This window comes from Uranotaenia lowii, chromosome 2, assembly GCF_029784155.1.
Source record: "Uranotaenia lowii strain MFRU-FL chromosome 2, ASM2978415v1, whole genome shotgun sequence".
Classification (NCBI taxonomy): Eukaryota; Metazoa; Arthropoda; class Insecta; order Diptera; family Culicidae; genus Uranotaenia; species Uranotaenia lowii.
Genome location: NC_073692.1, coordinates 112,901,401 through 112,925,033, shown reverse-complemented (window position 1 = coordinate 112,925,033; position 23,633 = coordinate 112,901,401). Strand labels below are relative to the sequence as shown.

General features: G+C 38.7%; 1 protein-coding gene across 2 annotated transcripts in view; it reads left to right on the top strand.

The window, feature by feature from the left end:
- LOC129746784 (lysosomal alpha-mannosidase-like) overlaps positions 1-23,633 on the top strand; it is a 29,908-nt gene extending 6,275 nt beyond the window's left edge. Inside the window, exons 2-6 of one of the 2 annotated variants that reach the window (XM_055740664.1) lie at positions 1,098-1,200; positions 1,274-1,881; positions 21,150-21,283; positions 21,344-23,102; positions 23,160-23,633. In XM_055740664.1, coding sequence (XP_055596639.1) covers positions 1,098-1,200; positions 1,274-1,881; positions 21,150-21,283; positions 21,344-23,102; positions 23,160-23,576 — 3,021 coding nt within the window. In that variant the 3' untranslated portion in view covers positions 23,577-23,633. Of the gene's footprint in view, positions 1-1,097; positions 1,201-1,273; positions 1,882-1,951; positions 2,086-21,149; positions 21,284-21,343; positions 23,103-23,159 lie in introns of both variants that reach the window. The other variant, XM_055740663.1, reaches the window with a different exon arrangement.

Below are 23,633 nucleotides of genomic sequence, written 5' to 3'. Positions count from 1 at the left end.
CGGTTTTCTATTTCCCCCCGATCCAGACTTCCTGGCTGTCGACAAACCTTCCCCAAACACTTTAATTACATTTGTAGCGGTTAATTTTGCAACTTTTAGCGATTTTGCCAGCTTTGCGTGCGAGTAGCTCGGATTTTCACGATGAGCGAGCAAAATTTTGATACGCTGCTCTTCTTCCTTGGACGGCATTTTGACAGCTGAAGAGTGAATTCCAAAATCAAAATAGGTGCATCATATTACACGCACACACACACCTTCAAAATGAGGGGTGTTCAGGTTTTTTAAATGCAAAATTGAAAGAAATACGTCAAGTTGATATTGACCAAATTTTAACAATATCACCCTTTAGCTGAAGATTTCTTCAATTGGATTCTGAATTTGTGATTTTTCTCGATGTGATGTTCAGCGAATTTTGTTTGACATCGAGATCTTTGAGCGTCACAACGAATTTCCTTGTGCTGCTGAATTTATACTCATTACGGTGAGTTTCATTTCCAAATGGTCATCTGAAAATTCGCAACCTTCAGTCAGTCCTGTGTGAAACCAATGAACAATTTTATTCCCCAAGTTTAGATTCGGAACCTTTTGATTTTCTGACCATTTTTGTTTTCATGAATAACAATTTTCATTATTTGTTTTATCTTTTTACTTCAAGACATTCCTATGATAAGAGTAATGTGTAAATTTATTTCTGGGTCAAAGCTAATTGAGTTTACATCCGTTCGAAAATCTTCATGGAATCTCTCGAATTATCACAAAACATCTCCAATAAGCTGAATACAAGGGAACGATCTGCTAGATTTGCAAAATTGTCTACGAACACATGAGGTGATGATAGTTCAATCTATATTTGGTCTCAATTCCCATTCTGTTGTTCCAGCTTCTGCAGATTAAACAATCGTCTGCATAGTTCAGCAAACAGAAAAATTCCATTGGCAACCGATGTATCACTTCTTTGTAGTAAAAATAGACTTAACCAAAGACAAACGCGCTGACTCGGAGTTATCATGGCCATTCTCCCTTGCTTATCGATCAACTGACCGCAAAGCATCTTTCATCAATGGATTTTGTTGTTTTTTTTATTTATTCCCACTTAGTCCTGTCCGGAGATAAAGAAAAATATGCTGAACGTTCATCTGGTGCCGCACACCCATGACGATGTCGGTTGGCTCAAAACGGTTGATCAGTACTATTACGGAAGTATGGCCTGGATTGAATAGATGTTTTATTTTATTCTTCCACTAACAGATGTTGTTTTTTTCTGATTTCACAGGCAAAACATTGATTCAGAAGGCAGGCGTCCAGTACATTCTGGATTCGGTGATCGAATCGTTGCTGAAAGATCCGAAGCGTAAATTTATCTACGTCGAGACGGCATTCTTTTTCAAATGGTGGCAAGAACAGACCCCGGAGCTGCAGGACAAGGTCCGGGATTTGGTGAACCAGGGGAGGTTGGAGTTTATCGGGGGTGCCTGGAGCATGAACGATGAAGCGGCTACCCACTATCAAAGCATCATTGATCAATTTACGTGGGGTCTGGGAATGTTGAACGATACCTTTGGCGAATGTGGCCGACCTAGGATCGGGTGGCAGATTGATCCTTTCGGGCATTCCCGGGAGCAGGCTTCGATCTTTGCCCAGATGGGCTTCGATGGAATGTTCTTTGGCCGATTGGATTATGAAGATAAGAGAGAGCGATTGACGAACAAGAAAGCCGAAATGATCTGGAAGGGAAGTGCCAATCTGGAAGATGGAGATTTGTTTACTGGTGTTCTGTACAACACGTATCAGCCACCGCCTGGTTTCTGTTTTGATATTCTGTGTTCGGATGAACCGTTTATGGATAGCCCCTACAGTGCCGAAAATAATGTCAACTCTAAGGTAAGATTGTTTACAGTTTTTGTTTAGTTAAAAAATAATTCAAATTATGACCAATTTCTGAAACCATCAGGTGGAGAAATTTCTGTTCTATGTAGATTCCCAGGCGAGACACTATCGTACCAACAATATTGTGCTGACTATGGGAGGGGATTTTACCTACATGGATGCTAATGTGTACTTCAAAAACTTGGACAAGCTGATAAGGTAACGTAACGTAGCCGTAATCGTTTGTTTCGAATTTGCGTGTGATTTTGTCCGAAATAGCGCTGTTTATATACACTCTATGTTAATACATGCACATGTAAATATGCACTATGTAAATAATATCATTTGTAAACACGTTCCTTTGAATATGCTTGAAGTTTATCGGGAAATTGATCTACGCCATATTGCTACTAAGCTGGTGCAAAAACGCCTTAGTCCATTTCCATTCACAGTAAACGGTGATGGACGAGTTCGAGGATTATTAACATGCGGAGAACCGACGTTAACTCTCTAGAACCCTATTTTTTGCTTAGTTTAATGGTAACAAACAACTTTTGTTCTACGAAAAACTTCATAGATAAAAAATTATGACATTTTTTTTAATTGCATTTAGCAGAAGATGAGAAGAGAAGAACTTCACTTTCGGTGCATTTCGGTTGTTGTTTTTTCAAACTTAAACCTTTTTTTTTCTAAATATAAAAAAATATTATCACAGATTCATAGCTATATATTTAAGAAGTTTTTGTTTTAACTGGCTCACTAATAATTGAGATGTTTTTAACTTATGAAAAGTTGATACTGTGCATATTTTTGGAATTGTTGTCGCACTTTCCCAACCCCGCTTGTAGCCGGAGTTTATATTTCATCTCTCCTTCCTTACTTATGTTTTTTTTTTGGTCTCATAAAATCAATCTAGATTTGTTGAATTCTTTGACCTAACCGCCAATGATTTTTTTTGGAATAAAAACACATTTCCAATGATTTATGAGACCACCAGATTGATAATTTTTTATAAAAATTAGTCCATTTACAGATTTCTCATGGTTTTAAGCGTCTCCAAGCTGTTACTTTTAACAACTGCTTGTCAAACAGTTTTCAGTTACTAGGATTGATAGCCTTAACCCTTTAATGCATAGTGTTGTTTTAAAACAACACTAATCAAAATCCAAATATCTCGAAAACACGTGGAAATTTTTGAGTGATGTATTCACAAAAAATAATCTTGAGATTAAAAGAAATCAGTCCATGGTGTTTTAATTACGATATTCTTATGTATGTGTGAGATATTGAACAAAGTATGCGGAAAAATTGCAAAAATCAAATTTATTTATTTTTTTTTTAAAGTAGTTTTTGGAAAATCGTTGTTATTTCTTCAGATTTGCAAATTCTAACAAACTTTTTAATCTCAATCGATCAGAAACACCTTCCTGCACCCAATTATCAAGGTTTGAAAGGAATTGGCAAATTCGTATTGTAATAAATTAAGAATTTCAAAAATTATTTTTCAACTTTGATGGGCCATAACTTTTATAATACTTAAAATAACGACTTCAAACCTGTTGTGTTGTGTTATTCGAATTAAAATGTTATTATTTCAATAAACCAATAGCTGATATTCTCATTTAAAAAAAGTCATGCATTAAAGGGTTAATAACACAGATTAAACCAATAAGCATAAGAAAGTTTTATTATGGCATTTTTTGTGCAGCTCGTTTCAATTATGGTTATGCAAAATGCTCATATTCTTGTTTGGCCATATGTTTTCAGAAAGTTTTGTAAAGGTTATAAAGCTTTTAACAAACATACTGTTTTAGTTGTTTTGAAAGAGTTATGAATGCTCTGTTTAAACCATAATAAAACACAAACTTAGAAGTTTGCTACAAGCTTTCTATCGCATGTTTTATGATAGTGTTTGATTATTAAACCACCATAAAACTTAGTGACAGTTCTCGATCACGATGTCCAAACAGGACACGCTCAGGTTAGATAGCACATATTTAATTTGTAATTTTCATTTTACAAATTTTTGATAAGTTATGTGTGTTGAGTGAAAGGGCCTAAATAAAGCATGGATCATCTTAAATTTGGACGCATTAAAAAGGGTCTTTCTTGAAGCTATGTAAACAAAATAAAAATATTTTGTACTTAAAGTGTAGAGTTTTAATTGCAATTTAAAGGAAAAATCTAAAGCAATAGCAATTTCTGTGGGTTTGTTTGTTTGTTTGTTTGTTTATTTGTTTGTTTGTCCTCTCTAGACTCAGCCGTTTTAAGAGATAGAGAGCTGAAATTTGGCATGGATGCTCATTAGGACCAGGAATGATGAAAAATGTTTTCAGTTTTCCGGATGACCCCTTTTGAAGGGGGTCGTCCATATAAGACAAATATTGTTTTCGCGATATTGTCGTTATTTTTCCTCGGATTGTGATGAAAATTTGCACGTGGGTGTTTTGAGAGATGAGCAATTGATTTTAGGTATTCCATGTTGGCTCAGGGGTCGACAAAAGGGGTCGTCCATATGAACTTCTCTCTGTATTTGCCATATTGACGTTATTGTACATGGGATTCGAATGAAAATTGATACACGAGAGTTTTTAGGAACGGGAAATCGATTTCAGGTTTTAAATTTTGTGTGAGGGGCCAACAAAAGGGGTCGTCCATTTTAACTTTTCGCTATTTTTGCGATATTGACCTTATTATACATCGGATTCAGATGAAAATTGATACACGAGAGTTTTGAATGACGTGCAATCGATCTTGGGTATCAAATTCAATGTAAGAGACGAGCAAAAGGGGTCGTCCATATTAACTTTCCAATATTTTTGTGATATTGAGGTTATAATTTTTTTGAGGTTATTATCAGGGCCAGATTAAGCCATCAGGGGGCCCGGGGCAATTAGTCTCGGGGGGCCCCTATGATTCACTTTTTTTTCAAATGCTATCAGAGAATACAAAACATTTTAAACGTGTAAACGAATTAAAGATGAGTTCAGTATACACCTAGATCTTTTTTTACACTGATATACGTACCGCGTAAAAAAAAACCGTGTAAAAAAAAACCGTGTTAATTCACGAAAACCGTGTAAAAAAAAAAACCGTGCTAATTCCCGAAAACCGTGTAAAAAAAACCGTGCTAATTGCGGAAAACCGTGTAAAAAAAGGACTTTAAATTTATGCAGCTTTGAAACTTGAAACAATAAGACATGTAGACACTTTAGACCTTAGCCATGACACCTGAGACATGAGATTTGAGACCTGAAACTTGAGACTTTATACTTAAGACATGAGACCTGAGATCTGAGACTTGCGAACTGGTACCTTAGACTTGAGACCTGACAATTGAGACATGAGACCTGAGAACTGATACGTGAGACCTGAGATCTGAGACCTGAGACCTGAGACATAAAACCTGAGACTTGAGACCTGAGATCTGAGACCTGAGACCTCAGACCCCATGTCTCATGTCTCATGTCTCATGTCTCATGTCTCATGACTCATGTCTCATGTCTCAAGTCTCAGGTCTCAGGTCTCAGGTCTCAGGTCTCAGGTCTCAGGTCTAATGTCTCATGTCTCAGGTCTAATGTATAATGTCTCATGTCTCATGTCTAATGTCTAATGTCTAATGTCTAATGTCTAATGTCTAATGTCTAATGTCTCATGTCTCATGTCTCAGGTCTCAGGTCTCATGTCTCAGGTCTCAGGTCTCAGGTCTCACGTCTCATGTCTAATGTCTCAGGTCTAATGTCTCATGTCTCATGTCTCATGTCTAATGTCTCATGTCTTAGGTCTCATGTCTCAGGTCTCAGGTCTAAGGTCTCATGTCTCATGTCTAATGTATCAGGTCTAATGTCTCATGTCTAATGTCTCAGGTCTAATGTCTCATGTCTCAGGTCTCAAGTCTCAGGTCTCATGTCTCAGGTCTCAGGTCTCAGGTCTCATGTCTCATGTCTAATGTCTAAGGTCTAATGTCTAATGTCTCATGTCTCAGGTCTCAAGTCTCAGGTCTCATGTCTCAGGTCTCAGGTCTCAGGTCTCATGTCTCATGTCTAATGTCTCAGGTCTAATGCCTCATGTCTCATGTCTAATGTCTAATGTCTAATGTCTAATGTCTCATGTCTCAGGTCTCAGGTCTCAGGTCTCAGGTCTCAGGTCTAATGTCTCATGTCTCAGGTCTAATTTCTCATGTCTCAGGTCTAGTGTCTAATGTCTCATGTCTAATGTCTCATGTCTCATGTCTTAGGTCTCATGTTTTATGTCTAATGTTTAATGTCTCAGGTCTAATGTCTCATGTCTCATGTCTCAGGTCTCATGTCTCAGGTCTCAGGTCTCAGGTCTCATGTCTAATGTCGCAGGTCTCATGTCCCATATCTCATGTCTCATTTCTAATGTCTCAGGTCTAATGTCTCATGTCTCAGGTCTCAGGTCTCAGGTCTCAGGTCTCAAGTCTCAGGTCTCAGGTCTCAAGTCTCAGGTCTTAGGTCTAAAGTCTCATGTCTCGTGTCTCGTGTCTGAGGTCTCAGGTCTTATATTTCAGGTCTCATGTCTCAGATCTCAGGTCTCATGTCTCAGGTCTAATGTCTTATGTCTCGTGTCTGAGATCTCAGGTCTCATATTTCAGGTCTCAAATCTCAGGTCTAATGTCTCAGGTCTCATGTCTCAGGTCTCAGGGGTTTCATGTTTCACGTTCTTAGTCTCAGAGCTAAGATTTTCCCAACTTCAAAAAGATTCTAAGTGTTTTCCTTTGAAAAGGAAACCGTGTTATTTCGCGAAAACCGTGTAAAAAAAACCGTGTTAATTCCCGAAAACCGTGTAAAAAAAGCCGTGTAAAAAAAAACCGTGTAAAAATAAACCGCGTAAAAAAAAACCTAGGTGTACTGTCTTAAAATAGCCATGTTGTCTGCGTAGACGATAGTTTCTGGTACTTATTCAAAAATACATTGTCAATTAATCACGCGCAAACATTGCGGAAGTGTTTAGAAATTACTCAAAAATGAAAGTTCTGGTTTAAGCTGCGAAATGCAAAATCTAATTCTCAATTAACACCCTTCTTATCAACTAAAATTCTCTGATTCAGAAGAATGGCCGGATAGATATTCTAAATGTTTTTCATTTCATCATCGATCGTTTGGTTTATGCTTATCGAAAAATATTTACCAAATGACAATTGGGAAGTATCTTGAAGATTAAAAACAAAGAATAAAAAATTCAACATGAAAACAATATAATTATATTTAAATCATCATTTCGAATAAAGTTTAGTTTAAAGAAAAAATATAAATAAAATTTAAGAAAAAAGGGAGATTCAAAGTAACAATCAGAGCCAAAGCAGAAATTGCACCAAATTTGTATTTCAATTTATATCTTTGGAACACAAAAAAACATTTTCATGAGATGTTTAAGAATATAATTCTCATCAGATAAATTTTTTTTATAAAATTGTTATTCTAAATGTGACACAAGTTTTATTCGATGCCCTCAAAGCCGGAGGGGTAAAAGTGCTTAAATGATTAATTGAAAAAAAATCTGAAAAGGGATTAAATGTTTAAAACACACAATCATTAAATCATTCTCATAAAAAAAAAGGCAGATAAGGAATCCAAATGAGTTTAGTACCTTAAACAAAGATCATGAGTTCTCAAAATTCAGGAAAATCGTGAAACTGATCTCCAATAACTGAATAATAAACACAATACTTGAAAATCTCAATGGATTGAATCTGAAAAAAGATAAGATTATAGACATAGAAATATTCATGTTAAGAAAATCACTCAATGATATAAGCAACTAAACTATGAGATCGTTTTCATGATAATTTGAAAATGATTGTTTGGAAAATGATATGCTGAGTTCAGGAAATTTACTTTTGTTAAATATGTCAAAATTGTTTAAATATGAATTTCAAGTCTAAGACAGAAATTGGAATGGAAATTCAATATAGAAACTTTGTACTGTCGGTTGGTCCAACTACAGTTTTTTTTTTATTTTATTTTCAAAAATAGGTAGAGAAAACGAAGAAGAATTTTATAAACGAACGGAAATTTCAATAGTAATAATTGAAAAGTGAAAAGTTATAATAATATCCGGTATCAACCCCGATACTGCCCGGGTAAAATTTTCAAATAAAGCTTCTGTGTTCTCTCTCAGCACTGTGAGCCCATTTTGGAAAAATCAGCTGCTATTTTAGTGCCGTGACCATAACTTGGAAAGTTCACTATTATATTATTATCGTGCAAGACGATTGTTGTATGTAATGAAAATGTGGAGATATTTTTCTTCATTTTACCTGTTCTGTACAGCATATCTTTACTGACATGTTTCGTTGGAAAAAATGTAAATTTGTGATGTTTTGCTTCAAACGTCAATTTTTTTTTCGAATTTGGTTAACATTATTTTTGTCCAGATTTTGGGTTAATTTTTTTTAAATTCAATACCAAGATTTTGATATTCTCAGTTGGCAAAATGCGGGAGACCTCCTTCACTCCTTACTCCAGGGAGGCCTCCTTAACTTATGTATGAAAAAACTATTCAAGATATTATTTCACGGGGCCCTTTTAGTTGTTACACTTCAAGTTTTCATCCCGATTTTCTAGTTTTGATTCAAAGAAATTGAAGTAGTATGATTAAAGTAATGTTAAAACTTTTTTCCCTCGGGGGGCCCGGGGCAATTGCCCCTTTTGCCCCCCTTTTAATCCGGCCTTGGTTATTATACATCGGATTGAGTTGAAAATTTACACATAGGAATTAATAAGAACAAACAATTGATTCAAATTATCCAATTTTGGGTCAGAGGTCCTCCAAAAGGGTTGCCCATATTAACTATTCACTGATTTTTGAGATGTTGACGTTATTATGCAAAGAATTGATTTGAAAAATCGCACACGGGAGTTTCGAGGGACGAACAATCGAAACCGAAGTTTGGAAAAGAGGCCACCGAAAGGGGTTTAATTTTTTCTCAATAATTCCGTTTTTAAGCAACGATCGAGTCGAAGTTAACTGATAAATTTGTTTTTGCAATAATTTCGTATCGCATCGAGAAGAAAATTCATATACGGGGTTTTTTTGACACGGTCAATTGATTCCTGATTTCAAATTTAGTAGCATACTACAGAAAAAAGTGATCGTCCATATTATGTGTTTAACATTTTTGTAATTATTGCCTAACAATGCATTTGGCCGCATCTGAAAAGGTCTGGCAATTGACATTCATTCAAACTGTTCATGACATATTCTAAATTAAATAAATGCGAAACGGAGTTCGTATGGGATCAGCTAGTAATAAATAAATTCTTCCGATGTTGTTTTGATGAAATTTCGAACTTTTCGTCGAGTACCACTCATCATAGTTTGGACACCCTATTCGCTAACCTCAGCGGCCATTTTTTTCTACAATCTCTTCATCTCTGTTGCATCCCGAGTCGTCCTATCATTTTTATTTCATCTTCTGCTTGACAATTACCCAAAATTTTTTGATAGGACGGAATTGAGGGCAGTTGGGTGAGTTGATGTCCTTTTCGACAAAATCCACCCGTTGGCCTGATACCACTGTAGTACCTATTTGCTGTAGTGGCAGCTTGCCAAAGCTGGCAAAAACTTAACTGGTCCTTAATAAGAGCTCATGTACGGAAAAAACGTTTTTCAGGCACTCCTCCTTGTACATTTCGGAGTCCATGGTCTTTTTTTCACAAAAACCGGAGTTTTTCGTCCGCAGCTGCAAATACCTTGCCACTTGGCGGGGACATCACCCCGATCAGTGGCTTTGCAAAATTTTCAGCCAGGAAGCCGCCCGAAATCCATCTTCACGTACGTTTCGTCATCCATGAGGATGCATCCGTCGTACTTCGTTAGAACCTTGTTGTATAACTTCCGGGCCCGTCCTTTGGCTTCTACATTCTTCTTCGATGTCCGATTTGGTTGCTTACTGGCCCGATAAGATCGTATTTCCAACTACGTCGGGTTTTTGACGTGGGTGTCAAAAATTGATTTTCTTCTCGCGTCTTCCATCACGTTTATATTTTTTGGAACAAAACGAATCGTAATGAAATTTTCAGCACTGATAGAGGAAATATTTCCGAACAAAGAACTGTCAAAACATTCCAGACCCTACAACTAGGAGCGCTACGGTATTATAAACAGTGCGTAAAGATTTAAGAAGATCCATGCTTTAGTGGGAAAAAATTGTTAGTTGATGTTATCATTGATTCACTATAACGGCTTCTGTTTTTATTTTCAAAGCTGTAAATTACTAAAAATATCTTGAAACCTTCACAATATGGTTATCATATGAAAGTGATAAACGAGTAGAAGTCGAGTTTCGTTGTCCGTCGCCATCTTAAATTTCAAGATGGCGGCTACCGCTAAACTTTAAAATACTGTAAATGACTGAAAATCGCATAAAACTTTAAATGCTGTAAATGACAAAAAATCGCATTAAACCATCACTATATGGATATTGGGTGAAAGGGCTAAACTTGAAGAAGTCGATTTTTAATTCCGACGCCTTCTTGAAATCCAAGATGACGGCTTCCACTGGACTTTAAAATGCTGTTAATCGCTGGATATCAAATGAAACCCCCACAATATGAGTATTGAAAGAAACAGCTTAACTAGTAGAAGTCAAATTTCGCTATCCGACGCCATAATACAATCCAAGATGGCGGCTTCTGCAGAACTTTCAAATGCTGTTGATGACTGAAAATCGCATGAAACCCCCACAATATGAAAATTGGCTAAAGGGCTAAACTAGAAGTCAAATTTTGCTATCAGACACCATCTTGAAATCCAAGATGGCGGCCTCCACTGAACTTTAAAATGCTGTTAATCACTGAAAATCGCATGAAACTTCCACAATATGGATATTGGGTGAAAGGACCAAACGAATAGAAGTTCGTTAGAAGAATAGCGAAATTCGACTTCTTCTATTTATTATTTCACCCAATACTCATATTGGGTGGAAATCATCATACTCACCTGCGAGATAATGGGGTTAGCTGCGGGCCTTGCGAGTCTGTGACTACTAAAAAAACATAAGCAACGAACAACGAACAACAAATTTCGGATGGAAATCGGCAAAGACCCACGCGACGAAAAGGGACAAGCGATTGGAAACTTGGAACATGGAACTGCCGATCTCTAAATTTTGTGGGCAGTACCCACGTGCTCTCCAACGAATTGAAGAGCCGCAAATTCGACATCGTAGTGCTGCAGGAGGTATGCTGGAAGGGCTCCACGGTACGAACGTACCCAGATGGTCGTGCCATCTACCAGAGCTGCGGCAACACACACGAGCTTGGAACAGCTTTTATAGTGATAGGAAAGATGCAAAAGCGCGTGATCGGGTGGTGGCCGATCAACTCACGAATGTGCCGGTTGAGAATCAAAGGCCGGTTCTTCAACATCAGCATCCTCAACGTGCACAGCCCTCACCTCGGAAGTACCGGTGACGACAAAGACGAATTTTACGCGCAGCTGGAGCGTGAATACGACCGTTGCCCAAAACATGATATCAAGATCGTCATCGGGGATTTCAATGCTCAGGTCGGCCAGGAGGAGGAATTCAAACCGACAATTGGAAGGTTCAGTGCGCACGAGCTGACCAACGAAAACGGCCTCAGACTTATCGATTTCGCCGCCTCCAAACGAATGGCCGTACGCAGTACCTTTTTCCAGCACCGCCTCCAACACAAGTACACCTGGAGATCACCGTACCAAACGCAATCACAGATCGACCACGTTTTGTTCGACAGCCGGCTCTTCTCGGACATCATCGACGTCAGATCCTGTCGAGGCGCCAACATCGAGTCAGACCACTATCTGGTGATGGTGAAGATGCGCCCAAAACTCTCCGTAGTTAACAACAAGCGAAACCGGCGCCCGCCTCGGTTAAATATCGCGCGACTGAAGCAACCTGAGGTCGTGGCAGACTACGCGCTATCGGTCGAAGCAGCGCTGCCGGCAGAGGGCGAGCTTGACGAAGCCCCTCTCGAGGACTGTTGGGATACCATCAAAACAGCCATCACCAGTGCTGCGGAGAACGTCATCGGTTATGTGGAGCGATCTCGACGGAACGACTGATTCGACGAGGAGTGTAGGAGGGTGATGGACGAAGAGAATGCCGCGCGGGCGGCAGTAGTGCAAAGAGGCACCCGTAGAAATGTGGAAAATCCCCGACAGCGGAAGAGGCAGCGAGTCCGACTTTTCCAGGAGAAAAAGCGCCGCCTGGAGAAGGAGGAGCTCGAGGAGCTGGAGCAGCTGCATCGTTCCCAAGAAACACGAAAGTTCTATCAGAAACTCAACGCATCCCGCAAAGGCTTCGTGCCGCAAGCCGAAATGTGCCGGGATAAGGACGGAGGCATCCTGACGGACAATCGAGAGGTGATCAAAAGGTGGAAGCAGCACTTCGATGAACACCTGAACGGCGCACATGCAGGAGATCAAGACGGTAGGGGAAGCTACATCGCCGGCGTAGCCAACGACGAAGAGGAGCCACTCCCAACGATGAGTGAAGTTAAGGAAGCCATTCGCCAGCTAAAAAGAAACTAGTCGGCTGGGAAGGATGGCATCGCAGCTGAACTCATCAAAATGGGCCCGGACAGGTTGGCCGATTGCCTACACCGGTTGATAGTCCGGATCTGGGACATAGAACAGCTACCGGAGGAGTGGAAGGAGGGGGTAATATGCCCCATCTACAAAAATGGCGACTGTGGACTGTGAGAACTACCGAGCGATCACTGTCTTCAATGCGCCTACAAAGTGTTGTCCCGAATCCTACTCCGCCGCCTAACGCCACAAGCAAACAGATTCGTGGGAAGTCATCGGGCCGGCTTCATGGAGGGACGGTCTACGACGGACCAGATATTCACATTACGGCAAATCCTCCAAAAATGCCGAGAACACCACGTCCCTACGCACCATCTATTTATCGACTTCAAAGCCGCATACGACACGATCGACCGTAACGAGCTATGGAAAATCATGGACGAGAACGGCTTTTCCGGGAAGCTGATCAGACTGATCAAGGCGACGATGGATGGAATGCAGTGCTGTGTGCGGATCTCGGGTGAATTGTCGAGTTCATTCGAATCGCGCAGGTGGCTTCGACAAGGTGATGGTCTATCCTGCATGATGTTCAACGTGGCGCTAGAAGGTGTTATTCGACGAGTGGTGGGCGAAATGCGGGGCACGATTTTCAACAGATCCAGTCAACTTATCTGTTTTGCCGATGACATTGATATTGTCGGCAGATCATCTGCGGCGGTGGGGGAGATCTACCACAAACTGAAACGCGAAGCAGGAAGGATTGGGTTGATGATTAATACGTCCAAGACGAAGTACATACTGGCCTGCGGATCCGAAACCGACCGAACCCGCTTGTCCAATAATAACAAGGTCACGATCGACGGCGACGAGCTGGAGATAGTCGAAGACTTTGTCTATCTCGGCTCACTGGTGACCGCAGACAATTACACCAGCCGTGAGATCCGGAGGCAAATTATCAGCGGAAGTCGTGTCTACTATGGACTTCACAAGCAACTGCGGTCGAGAAGACTTAGCCCTCGCATGAAGTGTAATTTGTATATGACGCTCATTAGACCGGTTGTTCTCTGCGTACACTCGGAGTATTCGAGCGACGAGTGTTAAGAACCATCTTTGGCGGCGTACAGGAGAACGGAGTGTGGAGGCGAAGGATGAACCACGAGCTCGCGCGACTCTACGGCGAACCCAGTTTCCAGAAGGTGGTGAAGGCTGGCCGGATACGCTGGGCAGGACATGTTGCGAGAATGCCGGACGACTGTCCTGCAAAACAGATGTTCGCTACGAATCCGGTAGGAACAAGACGAGCGGGGGCGCAACGAGCGAGGTGGTTAGACCAAGTGGAGCGTGATCTGGCGAACGTGGGGTGCCCGAGAAATTGGAGAACGGTTGCTATGAACCGAGTGAATTTTAGGAATTATGTTCGTCAAGTTATGTCGTGAGACGGAATACTATGTAAATAAAATAAACTCATATTGTGAAAATTTCATTTGATTTTTATTTATTAAAATCATTATGAAATTCCGCGAAGCCCGTCATCTTAGATTTCAAGATGGCGTCAGACAACGAAATTTGACTTCAACTCATGGTTCATTCCACGGGTTATTTCACTTTTCATGCAAAAAGTCTGTGCTCATTCAAAGTTCTTCGAAATAACAGGTTAGCTCTGTCGTAATTTTCCAATTATTCTGGAATGAACCTCAAGATAAACTCTAAATGTTGGCAAATCTCCCTATCCATCCGTTGCCTTCTTCTTGGAGAATGGAGGGACCGTCAACTTGGAAGGCGTTGGAGGAACCATCCTCTTGGTAAATACTGGAGGAACCTATGCTTTCATTTTGAGATAAGTTAAACGAATGAGCCCAACTGCGCTGGGTATGCTCTTTTTATAGCGTCAAATACCCGAGCGTCAGAGAAATGGGCGGAGCCAAATCGACGGGTTTTTACACTCTGTATTAAAATTGATAAAGAGAAGATTTTTTGTTCAGATCTTTTTCTGTTTGTGGATGCTTAATTTAATTCAATTTCTTGATCTTCTTCTTTTTTATCTATACCCTTTACAAGCGCATCCGCCATATAGGTAGACAGATTTCCAGAATGATGACATAGTTGTTATGAAAAGTAGAGAGCATTGTTTTCAGGTACCGAAAACAGCACGAACACAGTAAGTGCAACACAATTTGATGACACGACACATCCGAAACGAAGCTGTGCTGTGTCTGTGTTGATCTACTTTAGTTGCATGTCAGCCGCAACACAGCACAGTTCTGTGTGCGACACAAAATCCGACATAGTTGACGAAACACAACTGGAAACTGCGTTGTGTTGATTTTCTGCAACACAACACAATTAAAGAACTGTGCCAAACCGAAGTGCCGCCACTTCCCGGTAATGTTAAACAAACCGTGTGGAGAACATCTCTCAGATTTCCCCTTTTTGACAGATTTAAGCTTTTTTCTTCAGATTTGAGCTTTCATCTCCTATGCTTTCAAGGCAAAAAAAGCTTAAATGCGAGGAAAAAAAGCTTGAAAACGAGATTCATCAATTCTTATTTAAAAGATGTTGGTCACACGATACATAGACAAATCGTGTAACGTTGCCGGGAAGAAATGCTTCAAATCGATCGATGTGCATTCTGGAATCGATATTGCGTACTGTTGGATAAATTATCCAAAAAACGAAATCGAGTGTCGGAATGGTCAGGGCCTATAGTAAGCTAAAAAAATTTAAAATATTGCAAGAGGACACATCTTATAGTCCTATCGAATCATTCAACACGCAAATTTCTAGTTCATTAACAGTAAAATTTTATATTGATAAATCATCTCTCAATGACTCATAACTATTTTCTAATTCGAGTCATTGAATGATTCCACTTCATTCAATATGTTTCATACTGAAATCAATTATTTCATCACTAACTTTAGATTCTTTACGCTAATGACTTAACTTTTTTATGCAAATGACGAAAAACGAAGATTTTAGTTTGTTTCCTGTGTAATGTATGAAAAATCTCATAATCTCTCCCTAATTACAATGTGACAATGGAAATAGAAGAGCTTAATACTGATTTGATAAAAATATTATATGAACAAAATATTACCATGAAATATGATCTTATGGCATCCCTTACTAGGTTTCGTACTAGATCTAAAATTTCGCCAAAATTTCAGCTTTGATGTAAGCTAAGCATCAATTCCTTTCGTTTTCAATTGAATTATACGAAAATATTGCAAGCGGAACTTGAATATAGCTAAAATCATAAATATGCACATATAACCCGCCCGGTTCCGAAAATCGGCTATTTTGACTACTTATATTATGAAATAAAATTCCCGAAAACGGTGGGAAATTTCAACAGAAAAATTTTTCTAATGCACATAAAACAGATTTCCGCTCATCAGCACACAGTTTTCAGACTCCTGAATTATATGTACTCATTATTGAACTAAAAAGTTGCAAAAGTGATTCATATGTACGTTGAGAGGGACTAAAATCACAAAAATGGGAAATAGGTCAAAGCTATTACGGAATTCACAAAGCCACAAAAAGTGCATTGAGGAGCTTTCTTCCCGACTTGCTGACTGTCTGGTAGGGCGGGTGCGAGTGCAGGTATGCTTCAAAATCATATAACCACTTCGAGTTTTAGTTTCAGTTGGAACGACATCCTGGTGTGAATTGTATGAACTAGCGTGCTCGATTCTCACCACGAAGGTCGGGGTTCGATTCCCAAGCCGGGCAAGTTTTTTATCATTAAGTATATTGAAACTTGAGTGACCTTTCTGATGCGATATAAGTATGTAGGAATGAAGCAATCGACTTAAAAATTGAACAAATCTCGACAAGTCGCAATTTGTGGAGTTTGGAATCCGGCTCGTAGCATCATGGTGGTAACATGTAGGGTAAGAACACTATATATTGAACACCATCTCTGAGATTCATCGGATATGTGATCCACAAAAAATAAAGAAAGGTTTTTTAGATGATATTTTGATAGTGTAGTTAAAGCTTGCTCCACAGCTTCGAATCGATATGATTTTTTAGCAGAAATTTGTTTTAAAACCATAATTGAAGCCTTTTTACTAAAAATTGTTTTGGCCCCAATTATTGAACACGATGATTCAAATGTTGAACAGTCAGTGTTTCAATTATTGAACATTCAAACATTGGAATTCCTTGTATACTTTTTGGGGTATTTCATTCAATTAAATACCTTGCCGGGGCATTCTGAGTTGAGCTAGCAACCAAGAAACAGTTTGTTTACATTTCCAAGCACCCAACCGATGTTTGTTAAATAATTGGTACATGCATTTCTTTTCAAAACGGATATGGCAAAATTGAACGTTCAATTATTGAAACATTGACGTTTTCGGTGATCCAATGATTGAACACTTTAATTTGTAAAATTTTAAGAAAATACAGAGAGTAATGGCTGCCACTCTTCCAGAAATAAATTAAGAAGACTTATCGGAAAACAGTCATGATATTACTATAGAGTGTTATTTGTTTTTAATCCAATTTTTCTCCCCATCTAAAAAACGGTCGTTTTCTTCATCCAGTCAAAAAATCATTTCGAAACTTGAACAAATATTCTAGTTTTGCAGATTGTGGCTCAAAGAGTCCGAAAATCTTGATAAAAAATTTTACAGAGTTAGAAAATGCTCCAACAGTGGCACAACGCGTTTTGTTTAATTTTTCTACTGTATATCATTGTTTTTACTTGTTAATGTTTTACTAGAGTTCAATGTCTGGTACCTGTTCAATAACTAGTGTTTCTACCCTACTAATCATACTGAATCATCAAGAGAAGGTGATATCAACTGATGTGTAGGGTGGAAATGAGATAGAAAGAGTATGTTTTTGCTAATTTTACGATTTTTAGGAAGCTGAATTAAAACACAGCTTGAAGCTCAATAGAAGATCATTTATACTTGTCTTGGAAGTTGAAAGAATCAATGACAACGTAAATTTTGAGCTGCATAGAACGTACTTCGAGGGGGCTGACTAAGCTTTTTCGTACCCGTTTTATGAAAATTTTGGATGCTTGGGAATCTTTGTATCTTCTAAATTTACGGGATAAGCACTTTAAGGAGTTTTTATCGAAACAAAGGTTTGTGTAGTTAAAATTCATCTGTGGTTTAACCCATTCGAGACGGCGACTTTTTTCGAACGCGTCCCCCAGGAGCCAAAAATTTTTATTCTTTGATTCGATCAATTTTTATCTGAAAAACATGAATACAACGAAATTTTCAAAATTTAATCGTAAATTTACGAAAAACGTCCATTAAACACCGTGTGTGCAGTCCGCTCCTCGAAATAAAATTATTTCGAGGAGCCGCATTGCACACACGGTGTGCAATGGGCAGAAAAATGAAAATACACCATTTAAAACATGATCAACCTTCGTTTCAATTTTTGTTTGGTTATAAAAGAAAAAAGTATAATGCAAGGAATATTATGTAATGTGGTTTGAACCAACAATTAGTGCTTTTAAAAATTTTTCCAATAAAAATATGTTTACTCTTGTGATTTATGACGATGGTTACTACTTTGTCGGTTTCTACCCAAGTTTTTCTCCTGTGGATTTTTTTTCTATCCGAGAACTTTTTAAGTAGTCTAACTATTAAACTCCGGTTAACTTATTCTTGTATTAATTTAGAACTATATTTCATAAAAATATGCAATGAAAAATTTAGTGTTCATCACATAATCTTTCGTACATTTTTCTGAATAGCACCTTGGAATAAGGGTGATTTGTCCAACATTTCATGAAGGCACATCGAACGGAGCGTTCAAATTAAAAAAAAAATACAATATAAAACAAGAATTTCCTAGAAATTCATTAATTGATTGTTTGAATACATTTCATGAAAAAGAATGAAATTCAATGATGATGATATTATAAGCAAACACTTACAGAGCTAAAGTTTATTCCATTTGTTTTTTTTTTAAAATAAATTGTAAAAAATAACCAATAATTTAAATTTTATTTGATCATTCGATAGCTACCGTAAATAATATTTTCAACTATAAGATAAAGATTTCGAGAACACCTTTGTGAAAATAGAATCTACTAAAACTCCCCGCCAAGGGCTAAAGAACCCAATAGCACACTCAAAATCTTGAGAATTTAACCTTCCTAGGCCGTTCGCAAAATTTTGAACAAATTATTTTTCGCTGGTTTTGACTAGTAAATTGATTTCGTTCCACTGGTCACATATCTTGACCGATATTTATGAATTTAGATTCATTGTTTGGGTAATTTATTCAAGATTTCAAATATAAAAAATTTAAATCGATTTGACTTAGCAGATGACCTATAGAACGCTTTGAACAGAAAAAAGACATCATTTTTAAATTCTTATATCTGCAGTATAGGTTGGTGTAAAAACATTTTTTTATATGTTTTGAAATTGTGAAAAATAAATCTTTTTAAACATATATAAAAATTTTTGGTCGCGATCTTGGAATTACCGGAAAAAAAATTCTCACTTTTCAAAAGAGGTAACATTTTTTCTAAGCAGCGCTGTATCTCATTCATAATTAGACCGATTTTCAAAACTTAAAATTTTAGTTTTATTTTGATAATATGATAATCATTTCACTGAATACATTTAGTATCTCAAATATTACTGTTATTCGTAATACGAGAATGAAAACAAGAAAAAAATCGTGATTTTCGAACCCGTCTGTTATGATGCGCACATTTCTCATTTTGTTATCGTGATTTCTTAAAACTTTTCATCAAACCTGCCCATTTTTTATATACCCAATGATAGATTTTAATCTCTACAATCGATTGATATGCTGTTTATGTGGTTTTTCAAAAATTTGTAGCAACGTTTTCCGAATTTACTAAAAGATATCGGAATTCGTCCAGATTTTCAAAAGTTTTCTAGCAAGCAAGCACAACCCCCCGGGAGAGCGTAAATCGAACAAAATCCATGGCTCTCCCAGTCGTGCTCTCGAAATCTGCCGTTCTATGGCAGACTGAAGGAATCGCCAGCACGGTTACTTAGGGTGGTTTGTGCTGATACGTATGAATATTTTTACGTACCTAATTCATAGCTAAGTCATTGTCTTCATCATTTTGATTGTTTTTCAGCTTTTCAAAGTTACAGAGACCTAGCTCAGAATTTATTTTATCTTTAATGCATAGTGTGGTTTCAAAACGACACTTAATTTAAATGATTCCGGAAGCGCGTGGATATTGTTATATGAAAAACAATCACAACCAATATTACAACGATTTAAATCTTTAAGTTTATAATACTATAAATATCGAGTTCTAATTTACATGTGAAATATAAGACAAAATGTGCATAAAAGTAATTTAAATCATAATTTGAACTCTTCGTGGTGTTATGAGAATTAAAAGAAGCTTTGAATGAAATTATCATTGGGTATATAAAAAATGGGCAGGTTTGATGAAAAGTTTTAAGAAATCACGATAACAAAATGAGAAATGTGCGCATCATAACAGACGGGTTCGAAAATCACGATTTTTTCTTGTTTTCATTGTCGTATTACGATCAACAGTAATATTTGAGATACTAAGTGTATTCAGTGAAAATGATTATCATGTTATCCAAATAAAACTAAAATTTGAATTTTGGAAATCGGTTCAGTTAAGAATGAGATACAACACTGCAAAGCAAAAGTTCATAAAAAGAAGCTTTTTTTCAGAAATTCCACGCTAGCGACCGAAAATTCCATATGACCATCAATTTTTCTTTATGTTTAAAAAGATTTATTTTTCACAATTTCAAAACTTATTAGATAATTTCAATACGTCAAAGCAATGAGAAGATATGGGAATTCTGAAAAGACATTATTTTCGGGGGTTTTTTCCATTCGGAGCAGAATCCAGACGTTCGGATAAGTTACATCAAGTGAAATTTTATACATTCAGAAACTAGAATAAATTTCCTAACTAATGAATGTAAAATCATGAAAATCGGTTAACATATATCATCAGGGGAACGCGCGCAGACTCTCGGGTCATATTGACCCGAACGGCTTTTGTGTAACTTTTTTTTTCGGCTTGCCAGTTGTGGCATTTCCGGTGGTCACAGGAAGTTGCTTTTTCTACAGGTTATGTATCTCGTGGTTTTAGTAATATGTTCCAAATTTCATATTTTTCCGATTTTTTTCAAAGGAGTTATGACGATTTTAAAGTTTGCTTCGGGTCATATTGACCCGAACGGCCTAGGAAGGTTAAAAATAAGACTTTACAACACGGAATTCACACAAACGCTATACACCAGGTCCAAGGTGCATATCAATTTCAGTTATTCTCTCCACACCATAACCTAAACAATCAACAACGCAAACTTCCACAACAACAGCACAAATAGCCTGCAAATGCCCTATTGTCTGTATCGACAATAGTCTGTACGAAACGAACATCTGTCTGCGCTGGCTAATTTTATGTCATTTTCATCCCCAGATATTTTGAAAACATTCTCATTCACAGTGAAACCATTGTCAAATTATGTTTACCTATGCTTTAAAGATTCTATTGGTTCAAGAACCAATAAAATTGGTCCACTAGTTTAATCAAAATCATGAAAAAGTTAAAACAACTTCCATTGCACACACGGTGTGCAATCGGTCTTATAGCCTCGGAAAGTCATTGCACACACGGTGTGCAATCCGTCTCGAGTGGGTTAAACTAATTTCAGAAATTGGTCACAGTTAGTAGCGCGATAAGTGTCAATCATTTGTACATACAACATTTTAATCTTTCACCCCAGGTTGACCAGTTCATAACCATTGTACAGAATATGAGTCTATCATACCGCACTAATAACATAGTTCTTACCATGGGCGAGGATTTCCATTATCAGTATGCTGAAATGTGGTTCAAAAACCAAGATAAGCTAATAAAGTATGGATTGTGCTTTGTTCAAAGACCACCTTAAGCTAATTTCATCTACAAATATTTCAGGTACACCAACGCTCGACAGGCGAATGGGTCCAATGTGAACGTGTTCTACTCGACACCATCTTGTTATTTGAAGGCACTCCACGACGCCGATATCACTTGGCCTACCAAGAGCGATGACTTCTTCCCGTACGCTTCGGATCCGCATTCCTTCTGGACTGGATACTTCACTTCCAGGCCGACTGTCAAAAGATTCGAACGGGTAGGCAATCACTTCCTGCAGATTTGCAAACAGCTTACGGCTTTGGCCCCGACGAAGGAAAAATATTTTACGCCTCATTTGAATTTGTTGCGTGAGGCCATGGGAGTCATGCAGCATCACGACGCGGTCACCGGAACGGAGAAACAACATGTGGCCAACGATTATTCTAGGATGTTGCACCGGGCCATCGAGGCTTGTGCCTCAAACACGAAGGTTATTCTTAACAAGATGGTTGATCCTGCGCAAAAGAAGGCTTCATTCAAAAAGCATGGATTCAAGCAAGATTTTACTTTTGCCTTTGAGTCGTGTCACGCCCTCAATATTAGCAAGTGTGAGTTGACCGAGTCCAAAGACAGCTTCATGGTGACACTTTACAATCCGCTGGCCCATTCAGGCTATCAATATGTCAGGGTACCGGTAACCGGAAATAAGTACATTGTCAAAGACTACCGAGGAATCGAGATCCCATCGCAGCTGCTTCCGATTCCGGAATCAGTCCTAGCTCTTAACTATAGATTCAGCAATGCTACTCATGAGTTGGTGTTCCTGGCAAACGAATTGACACCTTTGGGCTACAAATCGTACTTTGTGTCGAGGATCATTGAATCTGTTGATGATTTTGTAAACGAACCTGAAAGCCCCTCAGCTCAGCTGCAATCGGATGAACCTCAGAAAAAGTGGAGATCTGAGGAGGTCACAATAGGAAACAAATACCTCAACGTTAGCTTCGACAGCAATGGCTTCTTGAGCTCCATAACATCCAACGGAATCAGCAGTAGATTACGTCAAACATTCATCTACTACCAAGGGGCTCTGGGAGACAACGAAGAATTTAAAAACCGCTCATCGGGAGCTTACATCTTCCGACCCAATGGAACAGAAAACCACGTTGCCGATACCGTGCGCATCAATGTCGTCAAGGGTAGTGTGGTCCAAGAAGTTCATCAGGTGTTCAATGAGTGGATCAGCCAAGTCGTAAGGGTTTATGCCGATGAAAAACACGTCGAGTTCGAGTGGCTTGTTGGGCCCATTCCAACCGACGATCGTGTGGGCAAGGAAATCGTTTCCAAATTCTACACCGCTGCCCAATCGAATGGAGTCTTCTGGACCGATTCGAACGGTCGTGAAATGATCAAGCGAGTACGTAACCATCGCGATACCTGGGATCTTCACCTTGAGGAAAACATTTCCGGAAACTACTACCCGGTAACGGCTAAGATTGCACTGGAAGACTCCAACATTCGGCTGGCTGTGCTGACTGATCGCGCTCAGGGTGGGTCCAGTATGGAGGATGGCTCCCTGGAACTCATGGTACACCGTAGACTGTTGCACGATGATGCCTTCGGAGTAGAAGAGGCCCTAGATGAGCACGCATACGGTAAAGGACTGGTTGCACGCGGAAAACACTACATAGTCTTCGGATCCAAGAAAACGAGCAATCCAACTCTAGAGGCAAGAGAGAGATTCCTGCAGAATCAAGTGCTCTTGCCGACGTGGAGTTTCTTCAGTGATACCACCAACTTCAAGTATGAAGACTGGCAGAAGCGGTTTAACAATATCGTAAGTTTTCAGCATTTAAGTAAATAAAATTTACTAATCACACATTTCCATACACAGTACTCCGCTGTTTCCCTTTCGCTGCCCTTGAACGTTAATTTGCTCACCTTCGAGCCGTGGAAGGACAACAGTTTGCTGGTCCGGTTCGAGCATCTTCTGGAAAAGAACGAAGATCCGACCTACTCGAAACCGGTCCGTTTCAACTTGCAGGATATCTTCCGTTCGTTTAGCATCGATCAGATCCGGGAAACGACCCTGGCCGGGAACCAGTGGAAGGAAGACAACAGTCGGCTCAAGTTTAAGCCGGATCCAGACTATCTGAAACACGAGAATAACAATCTGTTTGAAGGCCCGATTCCAGCAACTGGAGAGGAACCGGCTGAAAGTTTGAGGAACGTTAGCAACGAAGGGTACGAGATCGTGCTGCAACCGATGGAAATTCGTACTTTTGTGCTTCAGCTGGAATTTAGGCCATAGAATTTGTTTCGTAATTGCATTTTGTCACGACTGAAATAAAACTTTTAATGATATGTA